We start from the raw sequence: 20,071 nt of genomic DNA, 5'->3' as shown, positions 1-20,071 counted from the left end.
CGTCTAAACTGGTAGCCATCGTGCCATCCTGTGGCAGGGAATTCCACTGGTTAACAATGTGCACTGCAGTGCATATTTTAGGGGGCAGGAAATGTGGGATCAGAAAAGGTTTCACAATAGCCTGAGGTGCAGAGAAGAGGAGGAGGAGGAGGAGGAAGGCCGCCTGGCCCTACTCTGTCTGGCCCTGGAAGAGGGCAGCCCTGGCATCGTTGACTGGGCACCACCCCAAAGGCTTTGGGGCTCCCAGCATGGCCAGTGGGCTGATGGGGATCATTTGGAGGGTCTCTGGAGGCTCCCCACCCCGATCCAAGCCAGCCAACCATTCAGAGGCAACACAATCAGGAGACCCGTCAATGTTTTTTTATTGGAAATTGTTAAGGCACAAGCTGCAGAGAAGTTTTTTCAGGAGTTCCGCGTCCCATTTGGCCCCACCCCCTGCCCCCCAGGACTCCTCTGGGCCTCTGCTGGGGGTGGGTGATGCATCAGGCATCTTCAGAAATGGGGGCTCCCCGGCCTCCTCCATCCCAGGCCCTCTGCTCCCCCTTCCCTCCGCCTTCTCTGCGTCCCCCAGGAATTAAGAGCCTGGGCTTTCGAAATGGATTTCTTCTTCTTCTTTTAAAAAAGGAAAGAAACGCCCATCGTGCAGCTACAGGTGAGGGAAACAAGAAGTCAGGCTGGAGAATGGAAGACGAGTGAAGGACAAGCCTCGTCCGCAGAGGAGGCTTCCCAGCGGACCTAGTGCAGTGATGACGAGGGCGCTGAGGACGTGGGCGACTCCGAGGCAGAAAGTCCAGCCCTGCAGGAATCCCTGCCGCACCAAACCCCCAGAGACGCAGGAAGAGAAGGGGGGGGCAGAAGAAAGTGCGCCATGCGTTGAGGGAGGGGTCAGAGGGAGGGAGGAGTAGGCCTTGCTGGCCTAGCCGGGTCCTTCTCCTTCTTCGTCCGAGACGTCCTCCGAGGGCAAGGTGCGCAGGTGGCTGGCACGGACGCTGCCCAGGGCAGGGCAGGCGGCCAGGAGGGCGGCCACCCCCTCAGGGGTCACACCAGAGCCGTCCAGGTTGAGGTGCACCAGGGGCACATGGCGCAGGAAGCGGAGCCCTGCGGAGAGACCAGAGGGGGAAAGGCAGCTGGGCAGGAGATGGGCAGGACAGGCCCTTCCTGCAGCAAACTCTCTGCCCTGTCCTGGCCTGTGCCCTCGAGGGAGGACGAAGGGCAGAAAGAGCCTTGGAATCATAGAATCACAGAACGGTAGAGCTGGAAGGGATCCCAAGAGCCATCTAGTCCACCCCACCCAGCAATAATAATAAATTATTTATACCCTGCCCTCCCCAGCCAAGACCAGGCTCATGGCGGCTAACACTAAATATAAAAACAATTCATTGAAATACAACTTAAAAAACAAGATTAAAATACAACATTAAATGCCGCCTCATTTCAGCAGAAACTCAAAAACTTTTTGGGGGATGAAAACATCAAATCTTCACCAAGGCCAACTATCCAGATGGTCCTACGTGGGCCAGAAAAAAGCCAGGGAACTCCCCAAACAGGGGTTCCATCACAGAAAGAGAAAGGAAAAGGGAGAGAGAGGGAGGGAATCAAACTGGCTCCAAGCCAAAGGCCAGGCGGAACAACTCTGTCTTCCAGGCCCTGCGGAAAGAAATCAGATCCTGCAGGGCCCTGGTCTCATGAGGCAGAGCGTTCCACCAGGCTGGGGCCAGTGTTGAAAAGGCCCTGGCTCTGGTTAAAGCTAATCTAACTTCCTTAGGGCCCGGGACCACAAGGGTGTTGCTATATATGGATGCTAAGGTCCTCCGGGGGCATATCGGGAGAGGCGGTCCCGTAGGTACGAGGGTCCTAGGCCGTGAAGGGCTTTCAAGGTCAAAAGCAGCACCTTAAATCTGACTCTGTACTCCACCGGGAGCCAGTGCAGCTTGAAAAGCCCTGGGTTCTGCTTCGTTGGAGGTTTTTCAGCAGAGCTGTCAGGGACGCTGACATTGCCATGGGTTGGGCTGGATGACCCTTGGGGGTCCCTTTCCAACACTTATCATTCTGGTTCTATTTTCCGCAACACCCCCCCCCCAGAGAATGGGGGGTGTCCTCTGCTTCCCATCTCTGTGCCGGCAGCTGGCACCCCAGGCCAGCCCCCCGCCAAGCTGTTCTTGAGCGGCGCCCCCCAAAGTGAACGGGGGGGGGGGGGAGCCCTGGAGATGCCAACGGCTGGGAGGCTTGGGAGAGCCGCTATCTCCAGATCAAGCTCATCTCCTTTGCCAAATTAATTAATGGAACTAAAGGGCTTTAATCGGATTCTGAGTGAATGTGCAATCAGCCGTTGCGGTTTCGAATGTTGCCGCATTTCATCTCTCTTAGAGGGCTGTGCAAACGGCTGCTCTGGATGCCGCTTCCGGCCAGGTGGGGCTGAGGGCCAGGAAAGCCTTGGGGGGGGGGCAGGACTCACCTCGGTCCGTCAGGCGGGTGCGGCTCAGGTTGACCTTGAGCAGCTGCTTGCAGCGGGAGATGCCCAGGCGGGCTACTGTGTCCCCGACCGGCGTGCTGGCAAGACTCAGCACCTGGGAGGGGGGGGGGGAGGAAGATGATAAAGTGGGGGGGGGGGCAGGGCCCCTGGGGCTCTCATGCCTGCCCCGCCCCAGGTCTCTCCCTCTCTGTGTCTCTGCAGCTTGGAGGAGGGGAGGATCCCTTTCCCAGCGCCTGCTGCTCCCCCAGGGGCAGAACCGGCTGAGCCCCCCCTTGGCACAGCTCCCTTCCCGGCCGTACCTGCAGGTGGGGCAGAGTGACGATGCAGCGCGCCACCCCTGCGCTGGAGACGTTGAGGCGGTCCAAGCACAGCTCCTCCAGAAGCGCCAGCCCCTCGACATGGCGCAGGCCCAGGTCCGTGGCCAGCGTGTTGCAGAGAGACAGGCGGCGCAGCCTGCAAGAACAGCAGAAGAGCCTCAGGTCGGGCCATCGGACCCCCCAGCCTCGTGGCCAAAGACGGCCTCTGGACCCCACAGCCCAGACCGTTCTGCCCGGACACTGAGGTCCAGCACTGAGGGCCTTCTGGTGGTTCCCTTACTGTGAGAAGTGAGGTTACAGGGAACCAGGCAGAGGGCCTTCTCGGTGGTGGCTCCCTCCCGTCAGATGTCAAGGAAATAAACAACTATCTGATTTTCTGAAGGCAGCCCTGTTTGGGGAAGTTTTTTTAATATCTGAAGGACTATTGTATTTTACTATTTTGTTGGAAGCTGCCAAGAGTGGCTGGGGAAACCCAGCCAGATGGGCAGGGTATAAATAATAAATTACAAACTATTATTAGGTATTCTTTTTCTTTTTCTCTTATTTAACTGACTGTAATACTCTTAATAAAATAATATTTTTTTTAAAAAAACCTAATTTAATTTTATTTGTATACTGTCCTATACCTCGTAGATCTCAGGGCGGTTCACAACATAAATGTCTCTGCCATTTCTCAATCAAATTATTCCCACAGTGGCTTGCGAAGAATCAGGAATAATGACGACACGGCAGAGTGTAACAGAGCGTCACAAATGCAGCTTTAATCATATATTAATGAGTGAAACCATTTCCAATATCATAATGATAATATCATTATTAATATTAACAACTAACACTAGCCAATAAAGCTTCCTTTTTTAAGCTGCAAAAGGATACCCTCTGCTGAACTCCCTAACGTGAGGCAGGAAGGGAAATCTCTAAGAAATCTCCCAGCTCCCAGTATCTATCCCCAACCCAACAGCTTGGACCGCTGCCCAGGGAGCAAGGCCTGCTATGAGGGGGGGGCATTGGGGGCTGGAGTGCAGAGCCCAGCCTTGCTGGGAGGGGGGGCAGGATCCGTGCGCCCATTCCTCACCTGCTCAGCCGGGGCAGGTGCTGCAGCCCCTCGTCGGTGATGTGGCTGTAGTCCGTCAGGTCCAGCTCCAGGAGCCCGGCCAGGCGGCAGAGGGCGGCCAGGCCAGCGTCAGTGACCGTGTGGCGGCTGGGCAAGGCCAGCTGGGTGAGGGCAGGCAGACCTGAAGAAAGAGCCACCGAGGGGTGGGTTGCCACGTGGAAGCGCCTCCAAGCCAGCCGGGAACCCCAGCGCAGTCCCCCAACCCCCCAAAATTGGGGGACGTGGGGGCCACCGCTCCAACACAGACTCCCAGACAAGGTGGCCAGGGAAGCCAAAACTGAGCAGGTGCCAGGGGCCGCTCCTGGCTCTCTTTGCGGCACAGGGTCCTTTTCGGCAGGTCTGCTCGCCTGGAGGACACGGCTGCTCGCCCCAGGCGAGGGCCCTAGAGGTGGGCTGCAGGGGAGCTTGGGGTCAGAGCCCCCAAACGGGCTGGGCTTGGAGAGGCAGATTTCCAGCTCCCGACCCACGGTTACGACTCCTAAGGTGGCTTCACATGCTTTTTCAATCTTGCACAGTCAAACCTCAGTTCCGTTTCCAAACCTTTTGGCTGCCAAACACCGAAAACACGGAATCAAACCCTCCAGTTTTCGGAAGCTGAACGTCGGATGCAGCTTCCGCTTGAGCGCAGGAAGCTCTGGCAACCAGTCGGAAGCCGCGCCTTGGCTGTCAAACATTTCGGAAGCCAAACAGGCTTCCAGAACGGATTATGTTGCAGAACCAAGGTTTGACTGCATTTTAAATTGTTGCAGCCTGGGACCTCAGGGTGAGCAAAACATTAACAGTAATAATTCCTGTTATAAACCAATGCTAATAGTAAGCCACACGTCCTGCCTCAGCTGCCAGCGAAGTTCTGTGCTCTCACTTCCTGTCCTGCATTTCATTCCGGGTTGGTCTAGATGACCGTTGGGGGTCCCTTCCAAGTCTAGAAGCCGGTGATTCTAATGCGCCCTCGCTGCCCAGAGGAAGCTGTTGTGGGGGGAACTGTCGGCCAGGGGGTGTCTTCCGTGTGCCCACGGCAACACCACCCCCTGCCCCCCCCGGTGCCAGAATCGCCTCTCCAGCCTCTGCTGGCAAACCTTCTCAGGCCGCCCTTCCCCGGGTGGGACAGCACCCACGGGCAGAGAGACAATGGGGCCCCTTCCCAAACGCCTGAGGGCCACAGCCCCTGCCCCGCACCTGAGACCAGCTCCAGGGCCGTGTTGCCGTCCACCGACTGGACCCCCGAGAGCGTCAGGGTGCAGAGTGCCGGGTGCGAGGAGAGCGCCCTCAGGGAGGCCTCGCTCACCGGGGTCCCATCCAGATGCAGCGTCTGCAGAGCCTCCAGGCGCCGCAGGGCAGATATGTCCACCACCTGCGGAAGCAACACAGAGCGGCCCGTTGAATTATTATTATTTATTGAATTTATATATATCCTATACCCAGGGGTCTCAGGGCAGCTCACAGAATCAAATCAAGACACAAAACCACAAAATGCCGAATAAAAATAAAAGAACAACCCAATTCCCCTCAAAAAACACATTTTAAAAGGGCAATATTTCACTGCACTTAAACCCCGAGGAGCTTGAGGCGACTTCCAAGGTCTTCCCAAGAGCCTCACAGTCTCCCGGGCCCCACGCTCTACACCACACTGGGGGGGGGGGGTTGGGAAAGCCCCCCCCATCACACACGGGACCAGAGAGGACCACCCCCAGGTGCCAGCCGGCTGCACCCGTCCCAAGCTCCCCCCCCCCCGGGAGGCCTTTCTCCAGGCTGCGGGGGCCACTTACGCCCGTCTGCTTGATGCTGAGGGTGCAGAGCTGGGGGGCGCACTGGGGCAGCAGGCGGAGGGTGCCGTCCGTGACGCCTGTCTGGTTGAGGCTCAGGTGGGTGAGGGAGGGGGGCGCCGAGAGCAGGAACTCGCCCAGGCCCCGATCCGTCACGTGCGTCTGGTCCAGCGCCAGGTGGGACAGCTGGGAGAGCCCTGCGGGGAGAGCGGGGGACAGACCCATCACACGCCCATTCATTTCTCCATCGTTCTTCCAAGGCATCCAGGCCAACCTTTTTGCCGGGCACAGAAAACCCAGCGACACGGACCAGAGTAACAAACAGATTGCTTTCAATGATTACCATATGGACAAAATTAACGATATTTGGAACGTATTTATGAAAAACACAGTGACCCATGAATTGATGTATACTTGAGGGAAACAATAAGCTTAACCGTTTACATATATACAGTATATTATAATTTATTTATAATTATATTTATGATGATACCGAATTATAGTTCTGTCACCTTAATTATATTTTATTGCCGTGTTGTTGCTTTCCCCTGCCTTTTTTAGGTATTCTTTTTATCTTTTCTTTTATTTAACTCACTGTAATATTCTTAATATTCTAAATAATTATTTTTTTTAAAAAAAAGTCCTATTGATTAATTGATTGTATTAAATTTGTATACCGTCCTACACCCTGTAGTTCTCAGGGCGCTTCGCAACATAGATTTCTCTGTCGTTTCTCATTCAAATTATTCCCACAGCGGCTTGCAAAGAATCAGTAATAATAACGGCTCGACAGAGCGTACTAGAGCGTCACAAATGCAGCTGAAATCATATATTCATCAGTGAAACAATTACGTTCTATAAAACACTGCCTTAAAAGCGACAAGTGAAAATAAGCTAAGTGTCACAATTAAAGCCAAAATCTTATTCTGTGATCAGCAAGTCAATAAAGCAGAATTGTAATTTTATGCTGCGAAGCGCCCTGAAATCTATGGGTCTAGGGAGCAGTATACAAATTTAATAAATAAATGCAAACGCAAAATAAATGCCTAAGGGTGAGAGGCCCCTTTTTTCACAGGGAGAGCTAAAAGCAAGTCCTCCTTCTCGCAGCGCAGAATTGAACTGTGGAACTCCCTCCCACCAGAGGCTGGGATGGCCAGGAATTTGGGTGGCATTTGAAGAGGATGAGATAAATTCATGGAGATGAACGCTAGCTCAGATTATTATATATGTACAGGTAAGGAGGGATGAAACTGTATTGAAGGTATGGAATATAACATCAAATGGAACTGTGTGTGTTAAAAAGAAGGGAAAAGGGAGGAGAGCTCTATTTTGCAAAAGGTTTACAATGGAAACTTCCCATCCTTTATTATCTATGGAGCTGGAATTCAATTTAATTGGGAGTATAACTGCTCATTTATCTTCAGTCGGACGGAAGGATGAAAGGAGTCTGCAAACTTGCCAAGGAACTGATAAGGTTCATCATTGAGTCATCTGTAGTTTGACGGACTGCTCTCCTTCCCAGGCAGAGAGGGAAAATAGCCTCTACAAGGCTATTGGGACAGAGTGATTTTTGAGGTTGCTGTTGAAAGTTGCAAAACAATGGAGCCTAGGACAGAGCGATGGAGAATTTCTGAAGCTCTGCCCAAAGCATGATGGAGAAGAGCAACAACTGGGAAAATACAGACGTAACAGGACAGGAAGAAATATCACAGAAAGAATAACTGCCACACACAGGAAGAATAAGAATATAGTTTGAGTGCCTCACTTGTAAGTTTATACATCATTTAATGTGTCAATACGAAGGGAAGTTGTTAATATTGCAAGGATTGTTATCTAGAATGGAGTGTAATTGAAATTACTATGGTTTTGGAACGCAGAAATAAAGTCAATCACCAAACCATCGATTCTAGCACATGGGGGCGGGGCACCTAAATTATATAACTTGGTACCTGAATGATTGGTATTAGTAATTGCATTGTAATTTGGCATTGTTATAATGAGGTTATTATTGGACTGTAATTGAAAACTAATACAGAATATTATTTCTTTAACAGAACATAAATTCCTGGAGAAGCCCCGGGCTCTGCCCCCGCAGTCAGAGGCCACGATGCTTCTGAATCCCCATTGCTGGGGGCTGCGGGGTGGGGGAGGGGGAGGGGAGAGGAGGCTGGACTAGGTGGGCCATGGGGCCTGATCCTGCAGGAGGAGAGGAAGTAGCCAAAAGAGCAGGACGGGGGTGTGTGTGTGTGTCCGCGACGTACCCTTCAGAAACTGCAGGCAGTTGTCGGTGAGCTTCACGCAGGCCGAGAGGTTGAGGTGCTGCAGGCGGGGAAGGTGCTGGACCACAGAGACGCCCTGGTCTGGGGGGGGGGGAGAAATGGGGGAAGAGGGTCAGCTCAGGGGGGTGAGAGCACAGAACCCGCCCGCCTCCCACAGCTAAGCTCTCACAATTCTATGCTTCATTAGCTGAGATCCTGCCTTGCAGGGGCTGGGCTGGATGACCTCTGGGGGCCCCTCTGCCCATCCCGCTCCCGCCCCGCTCACCGGTGATGACGGAGCAGGCGAGGAGGCTGAGGTGGCGGAGGCTGGGAAAGGCCCTCAGCTGGCCCAGGAGCTGGTTGGTGGCGTAGGGGTAGCAGTCGAGGCGCAGCTTCTGGAGGGGGCAGCCGAAGAAGAGCTTGAGGCTGCGGGGGCTGAGGAGGCCCTCCTGCACCAGGTGCCCCAGGAGGTGCTCCGCCAGCACCGGCGTCACCGAGGCCAGGCTGCTGCAGTACTGCTTGCTGGGCGCTGCGGGGGGGACAAAGCCGACAGAAACATTGGAGTCCAGAGTTCGGATCCCGCCTTCCCCCCTGAGCGGGGAGCCCAGGCAGCTCACCCAAAGGAAAACCACACCACAGGAGAAGCCAAAAGAGATCATCGCCAGAAAGTAACTGAACTCTAAGCAAGCTAAAAGAGGAAATCTATTAAAGGGCAGAGAGTAAAAACAGCTCAGAACCATTGGAAAGCCATTTTCCTTTTTGAAAAAAGTCAGGAAAAGGAGGACAGCGAGGAGGGAGGCTTCTCCAGGCAGGGAGTTCCAAAGTTGCCTAGGAGCAGCCCCCACCAGAAAGGCCCCTCCTGCTTCCCCCAGCAAGGGACTTGGGAGGGCCCAGAAAGCCAAGGGGTTCTTCTGGGGAAGGTGGTCTTCCAGATAGCCTAGACAGAAGCCATAGAGCAGGGGTCAGCAACGTGCAGCCCATGGGCCGGATGCGGCCCACGAAGACCGCTTTACTGGCCCTCGAGTCGCCCCCGAACTGAGCCACCCACTTAGCGAGTCCCCCCTGCGCAGCGCTAAACTGGCGCAGCACGGCATGGGGACTCGCCAAGCGGCACCACAAATCGCGTCTGCGCAGCTGCAGATACCGGAAATCACATCTGTGCATGTCTAGAAGCCAGAAATTGCTTTTGCACAGGAACAATTTTCAGCATCTGGGCATACACAGAAACAATTTCCGGCACCACGGACACATGCAGACGCGATTTCTGGCGTCGCACTGCGCCAGTCCGGCCCACAGACGATCTCCGTGGGAGTGATCCAGCCCACGGCTGGTAAACCTTGCCACCCCTGCCAGAGAGGGCTTTCGAGGCCCTTTGAACTGTGTCCAGAAACAGCGGCTGAAGCAAAGGGTCATCGGCTCCCCTTGACCAGCCTCAGCGCTTTGAGCTGGTTGGCCTATTTATAAAAATATTTTTATCCTGCTGAGTCCTGGATATATATCAGAGCGGTTTAGAACTACAGAACAACAAAATCACAGACTAAGAGCATAATAAAACATGAAAAGCCAGAGAGCTAAAAGCAAGCCTCCACTAACTATTGTGGAAGGAGGTCTTCTTAACTGAAACGTTTTCAGCAGGTGTTTAAAAAGTTGGCACAGGTGCCCAGTGGCAGAGAGTTCCACAGGACTGGGCGGATGATACTAACGGCTTGGTTTCTCGTTGTTGTCCAATGGACCTCAGAGAAGGACCAACGATCTCTGTGATGCAGCTGCCATATTCTAAGGGTTCAGGGGGTCCCTGAGGTGCCCCAGACCCAAGTTCTTTAGGGTTTTGTAAACCATTATGAGGGCTCTGGGAGGAGATGGGAAGCCAGGGAAGATACTTTAAGCAGATGAAGTTTCCCAGAACTTTCCCTCCTCCTCTTCCTCATCCCTTGCCTTTGAAGACACAGGCATGTGCCCTGCTCTCTCCAGTAAAAGCCCATGGATCCTCAGGATTTTTGCATTGGATCACCCCAAATTCACCATCAGATCACATAGCATGCCCATGGCTACAGCTTGCACCCAAAAATCATGCATCCACTGTTTTGTGGGGCTGCAATGGCGCAAAAACGTGGTTACAAAGCACGGATCCACATGGATTCTCAGGATTTTTGCATTGGGCTACCCCAAACTCACCGTCAAATCACATATCATGTCTGTGGCGACAGCATGAACCACAAAAATCATACATTCACTGTTTCGTTCAGAATATTTTTTTCCCTCCTCTAAAAACTAGGTGCGTCTTATGGAGGGGAAAATACTGTAAGAAGAAATGATATTAAGCAGCAGCAGCAGGAAGGATGGAGCTGCAGTGAGAAGCCTCTACCTGTGAGGAGGGCTGTGGCCCCTCGCAGCGACAGCTGGAAGAGCGGGGGCACTGCGGGGGCCGTGCGGCCTGGGGGGGACGTGGCGGCCAGAGAGGCCTTCTCCTCGCCTTCGGGGCCCCGCGCATTCACCCGCTGCAGGCGCAACTCGGCCGCCTGGGCTACAGCCAGGGGGAGGGCGGGCGCTTCGGCTCGGCTCCCATCAGCCGTCCTGGGGGGCAGAAAGAGACAGGTGATGATGAAGACACCCAGGCACCCTCATTCGCTTTGCTTCCCGCCCCCCGGCCTTCCCCCGCCCCCTACAAAACAAGCGTCCCCACATAGCCCCTACCTCAGCAGGTTGCCCTCCGCCGGCCACTGGTGCCGAGACCCCGGGAGGCCCTGAGCGCGTTCCCCAAAGGACAAGGAGCCTTCAAACAGAAAGAAGACCCCCCCCCAGCTTAGGATCAAGGTTCTTTCTTCGCCCCCACCCAACCCCCCCCCCTTTCTGGCCTTTGCCCTGCCCTTCTTTCTGCTCTCCAGAAGTTCCTCCCAAACCTTCAGCGAGGGATCTCCCTCCTCAAGAGTAGACCCACTTCCCCCACAAATCAGGGGACCCCCCCTCATCTTGGCTTCCTCGCCCCCACCCCACCCTGTTCCCCACCAGCCAGGTTTGCAGTGCTGATACCCAAGGAAGCGTCTCGAGGCCCCCCCAATTCACACTCCCCCCATTTTAACAAAGTATATTTAAATTTATCCTCTGCTTGGCCGTACTTGGGGACAGGAGGGGAGGCCGTGCTGCTGCCTCTCCTTCCTTGGAGGTTTCCAAGCAGAGGCTCCACCATGAGATTCCTGCCTTGCAGCGGGTTGGGCTGGATGACCTTCAGGGGTCCCTCCCAATTCTACAGTGACTCAGGCAGGCCAGATCTTGGAGCCTCCTCCCTCCTGGCGCTGGCCTCCCACCTTCCTGCCTCGGGTGCTGACCTGGCAGAGGCGGCCCCCGGCCCCCGGAAGCCTCTCCTTCCCTCAGGGTCTCCGAGGACTCCTGCTCCATGGGCTCCTCCACGTCCATCCTGTGGCCCCTCCCTGTGGGGGGACAGAGAGAGCATCTTGTTTCGGACGTTTCTGCTTGAGGGGGCACATCCAGTTGTTGTTGTTCTCCTCCTCTTCAGTTAAACCCCACAACGACACCCCTGCAAGGCAGGCTAGGCTGACAGGCAGGGAGCGGCCCCCAGGGTCACCCAGCCAACACTATGGCTGAGTGGGGATTCGAACCCAGATCCCTGCCCAACACTCTATCCGCTACACCCCCTGGCACAGGCCTGGCAAGGAGTCAAAGGCAGCTCTGACCTGGCCTGGGAAGCGGCTTATTGCCCGCCCACCCCAAGAGGTGTGTCTGCAGGGAATTAATAGGAGCCAGGGTGGATGAAAAATCAATGCTTTAACAACAAAAAAATTGATTTTTTAAAATTTAAATCAGATTTTAAAAATTTAAATTGGATTTTTGAAATAAAATGCTGTATCTTTCTAAAGATAAATTTTCCATTTAAGTTATTGTTATTAAGGAAATGTTTATTTTTCTCCTTCCAATAAAGCACAGCAGAAAAGTTGTCCAAAATTAAACAGTTAACATATTAAACCTCACAATAATTTCTATGTATTTCTAATAGTATAACCAAATCAGCAATTTTTGATATAACTGTAAAAACTATTCTGAAAATTTATTATTTGAAAAACGAAACCTTCATCTGGTTGCAAATATTAAGATTGTAACAGCAAGAATGAGTTTTTCTGTAAAGAAATGATTGAAATCAAGTGTAATACTGACTAGTGATTTAAATCCAATCCAATCCACCCTGATAGGAGCCCAAGGCAGCTGCAGAGAAGGGAGGAACACCGGGGGTGGGGGGCAGCCACATCCTCTGCCCACAGACGTGCTCCCCCCCCGATGGAACTGGGGATCGGGTGGGGGGAGCTCCAGGGAGGAGCCCCAAATACACATCGCTCGGGGGGCAGAGACCTGCCTGGCATGCAGAAGGTGCCGGGTTCAATTCCCCGCTGGCAGCCTCTCCAGGCAGGGCTGGAAGACCCCTGGAGAGTCTCTGCTGCCAGTCTGTGCAGGAAGCACTGAACCCAAGGAGCCCAGAGCATCTCTGCTCCTCTTGTAAAGGACTGTCAGCTTGCTCTGCTTTCAGGGACAAGGCTGCGGCTCAGCAACAGAGCCCTGCCTGGCAGGCAGAAGGTGCCGGGTCCAACCCCCTGCTGGGAGAGGCCCCCTGCCTGAAGAGAGCCTCTGCTGCCTGCCAGTGCAGCCAGTATTGAGCCTGACGGACTCATCTTCTGACATGCCCCCTGACCTGGACTAGAACAACGTTCATTCCTAGGGGGACAAGGGCTGGGGCTGAGTGACGGAGCCCCTGCTTGGCAGGTGCAGCCCCCCAGGGCGTCCCCAGGGAGGGCAGGGGACAGGGGCTCCCTGGCTGACACCCAGGGTAGCGCCGCTCAGTGGGTGGATGAAAAGCAGAGCAGCTTGGAGGCATCCAGGGGTAGTGGTGCCTGCCCTGTGGAACGCCCTCCCATCAGAGGTCAAAGAGATAAACAACTACCTGACATTTAGAAAACATCTGAAGGCAGCCCTGTTCAGGGAAGTTCTTAATGTGTGACATTTTAATGTATTTTTAATCTTTGTTGGAAGCCGCCCAGAGTGGCTAGGGAGACCCAGCCAGATGGGCGGGGTACAAACAATAAATTATTATTATTGTTGTTGTTGTTGTTGTTATTACAGCAAAAGGCCCCTTCCTGAATACTTACCCCAGCGGTGGGGCTCAGGGAAGGCCAGCTCCCCGTGGCCGTGCAGCCCCGCAAAGTCCCCCGGAGTCACCCTCTGCGCCGGAGAGCGGAGGACGGAAGGCAGGTGGGCGCCCTGAGCGAAGAGGCCTCTCCCCTCTGGGGTCGGGAGACCAGGCCCTGCCATCCCCTCCTCCTCCTCCTCCTCTTCTTCCTCCTCGTCTTCCTCCTCCTCTTCTCCTTCCTCCTCCTCCTCCTCCTCGTGTGGGGTCTGCGGTGGGGACTCAGGCCCCGCCACCCCCTTGGAGGCCGGGGCCTGGGGTGCCGGGGGCCCCACCACGCAGAGGGTGGCGCTGGGGGCCAGGCCCAGGTCCCCCAGGGAGCGGGGCAGGTCGGCCGGCCCAAAGTGGCGCTTGGGGAAGCCCTGCAGGAGGGAGAAGGCGGGCGGCAGCTGCGGGTGGAGCTCCAGGAGGCGCAGGCGGACGGCCTCCAGGGGGGAGGCGGACGGGAAGCTCTGGCGCACGGAGTCCCCCGAGGGGAGGCGGATCTGTGGGGAGAAGAGGGGCAGCCATGGGCTGGGTCTCCCACTGCGGGGCATTGCGTGAAGGCATCCCCTAAGGGGCATTTGGCTGGCCTGGGATCCGGCCCGGCCCTTACACTCCTCAGGCCAAAATGACCTCCCCCCGCCCAGCCAAGAATCACAGAACTGTAGAGTTGGAAGGGACCCCTAAGGCTCATCTAGCCCAACCCCGGCAAACAGGCAGACACCCTCTGTAGGGGTGCAAATATCCAGAGTGTGGGGGTCAGGTGGGATTGCGTTGAGGAATTATGAAATATGGAGCAAGCCATTGCGTTGACTGGGTTTGATTAATTGACAATGGTTTCTGATCGAATCCCACAAGCCTCTCCACCTCTGCCATTTTCTTTCTCTACGCCTGACAGGCACATAGAAGCATTCTATACACAGGCCAGTTGCTTCACCAGGCATCCTCAGTACATAAAGATAGTAGGTTACTTTGACATAGTTTCATCTTTAGATAGATCTTAAGGGCCAGGAAGAGAGTTCACAAGGAGATGGTATATACCACCATCCTGTCTCTCCTGTTTATTCCTGTTTATGACCTCCGGGGTTTTGCTGAACGCCTTCCTCCTTTTATTCCTATTTTATATTCTCTGGACTACTGTGCATGCTCAAGTAGGAAATAGTTTCTTTGTAGTTAAAATAATTTCTTCTGATCTGACTTTGTCCCATGTGGGGTTTTTGAACTGCTCAGAGGGAGTCTGAATGGTTCTTACGAACAATGTGTAAAAAGTTCTTTTGTGAATAAAACGACCTGGGCCGAGGGGGGGGGGAGAGGAATTACTATACGCAGCCCTCCCAGAGTCTTGCTGGTCAAGCCTCATGTGTATTCTATTAATCAGAGTCCAATCCTTCCTTGTTTTGGTAGCGCTACAACCCTCCCTCCTTGACTCAAGCCCCCCACCCAAGACTTGTAATTCCCTCCTCTCTTCCCTCCTGGCCCCCGGGGTGGGGAATGGCCCCTGAGGGAGCCTGGGGCTGCTGCTCCTCCTCTCACCCTAAGCAGGCACTGCCCGTCGCTGGGGGGCTGCACTCTCTTCTCCGAAGGGGGGGCCTCCTGCACCAGCTGGGTCTTGCCCTGGATGCGACGCCGGTCATCTGCGATTCTCTGCAGGGCCAACTCGTGCTCCTGGGAGGAAGGAAGCAAGGGCAGGTTCCTCCCCAGAAACACCCGCAATGAGGACCCTCCACCTTGGGGCACCCCCCCCCCCGGAAAGCTGTCTCACCCGCCGCTTGGTCCTCCTCTCGGCCCTCAGCTCCTCCGCCAGCTGCTCCCGCTGCTGCTCAGCAAAAGCCTGGCTGCCCGCTCTCCTGGGGGGGTCCTTGGCGGCCACCTCTGCCCTGGCACCTGGGGGGAAGAGCAAAGAGCATGCTGGGAAGCCCACCCCAAAGGGGACGTGCCTCCCTGGGCCTCCCCTGCGGGGGGAGAGGCTGCGGACAGGGAGCCCCTTCTGCACCTGAGGTTGGGCAGCCCAGGCTGGCAGCCGCTGGCTCCGAAGAAGCCTCCTGGACCTCCCTGGGGGGGTTGAAGGCGTCCATCGCCCTGCAGCCCTTCAGCGCTCTGGGAGGCTTGCTCTGGGGGGGCGGCAGCTCTTCCGCCCTCTCCTGCAGCAACCTGGGGAAAGAGAGGAGGAGACGACGAGGCCGTCAAGCAGGAGAAGCTCCAGCGCCTGTGCTGCCAGGGAGTTCAGGACTGGTCAAGGGAGAGGGTGCAGCACCGCCGGGAGCGCAGCCGGCAGAACTGTCTCCCCCCAGGGCAGGGGAGGGGGCTGGAGGGGACCCCCAAGGTCATCTAGCCACTCACCAATTGGCAGCCTCCGGGGCGCTGAGGCAGCCGGCGCGGAGGGCATTGCGCACCTGCCGCTCGGTGAAGCCCATCTCATAAAGGGTGAGGAGCAGGTCCCCCAAAGTCTGTGGGGCAGAGAGAGGTCAGAGGATGAAAACCTTCTGGGAAATGATATATAACGAGATGGACAAAGATGTTGAAATATACATTTATGAAGAAACCAGAAGCATTTTTACTTGGCGTTGTAGGAGATGATATAAACAGAAAGGATTGTAAGTTGTTTTTATATGCAATGAAGGCAGCAAGAATATTATTGGTATAAAAATGGAAGCAAGAAGAACTACCGACGAAAGGAGAATGGAGGATGAAATTGATGGACTATGCAGAATTAGATAAACAAACAGGAAGGATTCGAAACCTGCGGGACCAGAGATTCTCAGAAGACTGGCGTAAATTTACGGACTATTTGAAAATCGTGATGAACAGATTACGCTAGTAGGTTTGCAAGAAGTTTTGCAAGGTGAGCTATTTGAAATATTGCAAAAAAGACAATGAGGAGAATTATTAGTTAAGGATATTAAAGGTAATATGGAATTAAGAAATACATAATATGTGATAAATAATGGAAAATCATCAGAGGTGTTGATGGAAGTCCAAAAATATTGTATAGGATGAGAAGTTATGTTGTATGAATGTTAGAATGAATATGTTAAAAAAATAATAAAAATGTATTAAAAGAGAGAGAGGTGTCAGAGGAACACGGGGGGGAAAGAGGACTTTCCCTCCAGCTCAGCCTCCTCTTCTCTTGGGGGCCGGCCAGCAGGGTCCTGGCGCAAGAGCAACTCTCTCCCCTCCTGAGGTTCGATTTTGACAGAATTGATAAATGTTGCTTAGAAAACTATCCAAAATTGAGATTACAGAGTAACTCGACTCAAACAGCCCCAAGTCTCACACTGGATGCCTGGCTCCACTCACTCTGGAAGAGAGCTTTCTATCATGGAGACACACACGTAATTTGAGATTTCAACAAGGCCTGGAACCTTCCAACACTTTTTATACGATTTGGGACTCTTTCAGGACATAGACGACGGAACCATCATTTTCAAGCCTGAAAAAACCTGGAATTTTTGTTGTTGATCTGATACAGTCAACACTCTGTACTTGCGATATTGTTATTTAAGTTCTGTGCAACTTTGTTATCTCTGTTTTATATACATTATAAAACAAAATGATAATAATATAGGAAGAGCCAAATGCCTTGGGCCCCTGAAAGCCTTAATTCAGGGGAGTCCCATAAATCCATCCCTACTGCCCCCCCACCCTGTAAGAAAGCAGTATTCAGAGTAGCTGTTTGCACAACTCACAAAGGAAGATAAAATTGATAAAATGAAGCACGGCATGGAGAAGGTGGATAGAGAAAAGTGTTTTTTCTTCCCCCCCCCTCTCTCTTTGTGGGCATCCCACAACGTTGAGAGTTGGGCGATTCAGGGCAGAGAAGAGAAAGGGCTTCTTCTTCATGAGTTAAATGGTGGAACTCCCACCCACAGGAAGAAGGGGTGGGGGCCACGTGGGGAGGGGTCTTTAAAAGAGGAGGAGACCCTGTCGCCCCAGCTTCTTCTGGGGAGGAAAGAAATTAAACATGTAGCAGAGTTCCCAAAAACAGACCAGAGACAACTAACGTTTCTTTCATCCATCAGAGCTTCACTGCTACTGAAGGCAAATGAGCATCTTGGTCACAAATCCAATATATTCAGGATTGGCACAGTCCATAAGAAGTCCAGCTGCAGCAGACTTCACTTAAACTAACTTACAAGAACTTATAAACTTATAATAAGACTAAACCTTAATACTAAGCATCCTCTGCACAGAAGATCAGAACAAAGAAAGAGAAAGTGAGAGCTCCTCCCGGGGCCTGACAATAATAGCAGGACCTTGACAGAAGAGATAAGAGAAGCAGTTTCAGGCAGAAGGAATAACCCTGAACATGAGGCACCTTCTGCCTGCTGCTTTCAAACAGAGAAGCTTCCAGCACCCTCTGGAATTACAATATTTTTCTGTGTATAATTAATTATTATTATTATTATTTATTCCCCAGCCACTCTGGGCGGCTTCCAACAAAATATTAAAATACAGTACAGTGGTACCTCGGGTTAAGTACTTAATTCGTTCCGGAGGTGCGTTCTTAACCTGAAACTGTTTTTAACCTGAAGCAGCACTTTAGCTAATGGGGCCTCCTGCTGCTGCCGCGCCGCCGGAGCACAATTTCTGTTCTCATCCTGAAGCAAAGTTCTTAACCCGAGGTAATATTTCTGGGTTAGCGGAGTCTGTAACCTGAAGCGTCTGTAACCCGAGGTACCACTGTACAGTAAGTTCTTAACCCAAGATAGCACTGTAATGCATCAAACATTCAAAGCTTCCCTAAGCTGCCCCCATGTATAAGATGCCCCCTACTTTTGGGGTCCCCGCATTTAGAAAATGGGCCCATGCACTATCCGTGTATAAGATGCCCCGAGACTTTTAACCTTTTTAAAAAGTAAAATAACCTAGTCTTATACACGGAAAAGTACGGTAAGTAGAATAGGAAAGATCTCTACACATCAGATCAACCCTTTCTGCACCAAGAAATACAAACTGACGGAGCCACCCATGGGGGAGGGCAAGGGGTGGTCCCGGGGCCCCGCTCTGCGCTCCCCAGTCTGGGAAACAGATCCTGCCCCCTGCTCTCCAGAAGCCCCGGGGCCAGAGGGAGCCCCGGAGGGCGGGGGGGGGGGGCGGATCTGGATTCCTTTGGGCAGGAGAGATGTCAGAGGCAGCCTGGCACAAGGCAGGGCCAGATTGAGAGTTGATGTGGCCCTCAGGAGCTCCTGAATGGGGCCCTTTCTATGTCCAGCTGTCCTTTGTCCACAACAAATTGTAGCTGTTTTGTGTGTGTTGAATAGATGCTATATCAGGGGTCAGCAACCTTTTTCAGCAGGGGGCCGGTCCAGTGTTCCTCAGACCTTGTGGGGGGCTGGACTATACTTTGGGGAAAAATGAACACATTCCTCTGCCCCACAAATAACCCAGAGATGCATTTTCAATAAAAGCACACATTCTGCTCATGTAAAAACACGCTGATTCCCGGACCGTCTGTGGGCCGGATCTGGACCCCGGAGCTTAGTTTGCCTACCCATGTGCTATACAGTTACTTATGGACCTAATAGGCATCTAAAGTCATTTGCACATCACAAAATATGTCTTTTATCAAAGTAATTGTTGAACTGAAATACAATGAAGAAGTATATTAATAATGAAATGGGGGGGGGGGCTCCAAGAGAGTGGGGCCCTAAGCTATAGTAAACAGCTTATACTAAATCTGGCCCTGCCACAGGGCCGCAGTTAGGGAGGGTGAGCCCCCACCAGGGGTGCAGGCGAATGGGGTGCGTGCAAAATCCCCTTAAAAATGTCTATAAATAGGTCTATAAATATATAAAGATGGGTTATTGCCTCATGAGAAGAGGTTTTAATCAGAGGATGACTTGCATGGGGTGGGGGTGGGAGGAGAGGTGGAAAGAAGAGCTCACTTGTCTTGGCTGGGGGGGGGGGGCGCAATCTGGACGGTTCTGCCAGGTGCATAATAATAATAATCGTAATATATTTATACCCTGCCCATCTACCTGGCTACGGCTCGGCAGGTCCGGCCAGAGGCAGGGGACCCTTGCGGGCAGGGGGGCTTGACCCCCCCCCAGCAATGCCCCCCATGATGTCTCCTGGGGGGTCCTTCTCCCCCCTAGGGGCTGCCTTCCCTCCCTACCCCCCCCCCGGTCTCCCGGAGAAACCGCTCCCTGGCAGGGCCGGGGGGGGGGTCTCTGAGGACGGCGAAGGTGCCCCCGACCCCTGGGGGCTCCCCCCACCCCAGGAGCATAGTAGTAACACTAATAATAATAATACATAGTATTTATACCCTGCCCATCTACCCAGCTCTGGCTCGGCAGGTCCGGCCCCAAAGGCAGGGGGGCTTGACCCCCCCAGCCCCTCCGTGGAGTCTCCTGGGGGGGTCCTTCTCCCCCCCCCCCGGGCTGCCTTCCCTCCTGCCCCCCCAGTCCCCCCGAGGCGTGTCTCCCCTTCCCTCCCCCCCTCCTCACCGGGGGCTCCATCTCTCGGGGGGTCTCTCTCGCAGGAGCCGCCCCTCCCCCTCCCGGGCGCCCAGGCGGAAGCGGCGGCGGCGGCGGCGACTCGAAGCCTGGCGATTGGCGGAGCCGCGGGAGGTCAAAGGGCGCCAGGCTCCGCCCCCTCCTCCCCGGCCCCGCCCCCGGGGCTGGAGGGAGCAAAGAGGGGATCCCCGGACGGGCGCCCGACACTTCCGGCTCCCCTGCGCCCCCCAGGGCCTCTTATGGGGGGAGAGAGAGAGGGCCAGCATGCCTAGTGGGGGCAGGGGAGGAGCCAGCGCCTCCCTCCCCATGCACGCCAGAATCCGCACCCAGAACCCGCCTTCCTTTTTAATTTTTTTTATTGATTTTAACATATAAATTATAAAATGTACCACAAAACCTATCACTTCTTCTACAATCTTTTTGGACTTCCATCAGCTCCTCTGATGATCCACCGTTTTAACCCCTTCTTGTGCATTTCTTAACTTTATATTGCCTTTCCATCTCTTCACAAATCATCC

The 20,071-nt window shown here is 53.8% G+C and overlaps 1 protein-coding gene across 1 annotated transcript; it reads right to left on the bottom strand.

Moving 5' to 3' along the window:
- Positions 1-344: 344 nt before the first annotated feature.
- LOC310689264 (uncharacterized protein) lies at positions 345-19,648 on the bottom strand. The gene is made up of 17 exons (XM_083466722.1): positions 19,545-19,648; positions 15,439-15,545; positions 15,092-15,249; positions 14,861-14,982; positions 14,632-14,763; positions 13,079-13,601; positions 11,252-11,353; positions 10,620-10,698; positions 10,291-10,499; positions 8,212-8,454; positions 7,929-8,027; positions 5,671-5,864; positions 5,081-5,255; positions 3,866-4,025; positions 2,773-2,926; positions 2,456-2,567; positions 345-1,098 (listed from the first exon to the last, which is right to left on the bottom strand). Exons 1-17 carry the CDS (start codon positions 19,554-19,556, stop codon positions 917-919), a joined length of 2,763 nt encoding a protein of 920 aa, XP_083322848.1. The 5' UTR covers positions 19,557-19,648; the 3' UTR covers positions 345-916.
- Between the last annotated feature and the right edge of the window lie 423 nt (positions 19,649-20,071).

Source organism: Podarcis liolepis, assembly GCF_965112155.1.
Source record: "Podarcis liolepis genome assembly, chromosome: 12".
Lineage (NCBI taxonomy): Eukaryota > Metazoa > Chordata > Lepidosauria > Squamata > Lacertidae > Podarcis > Podarcis liolepis.
The sequence above is the reverse complement of the archived record's forward strand: the minus strand, read 5'-3'. Positions and strand labels throughout refer to the sequence as shown.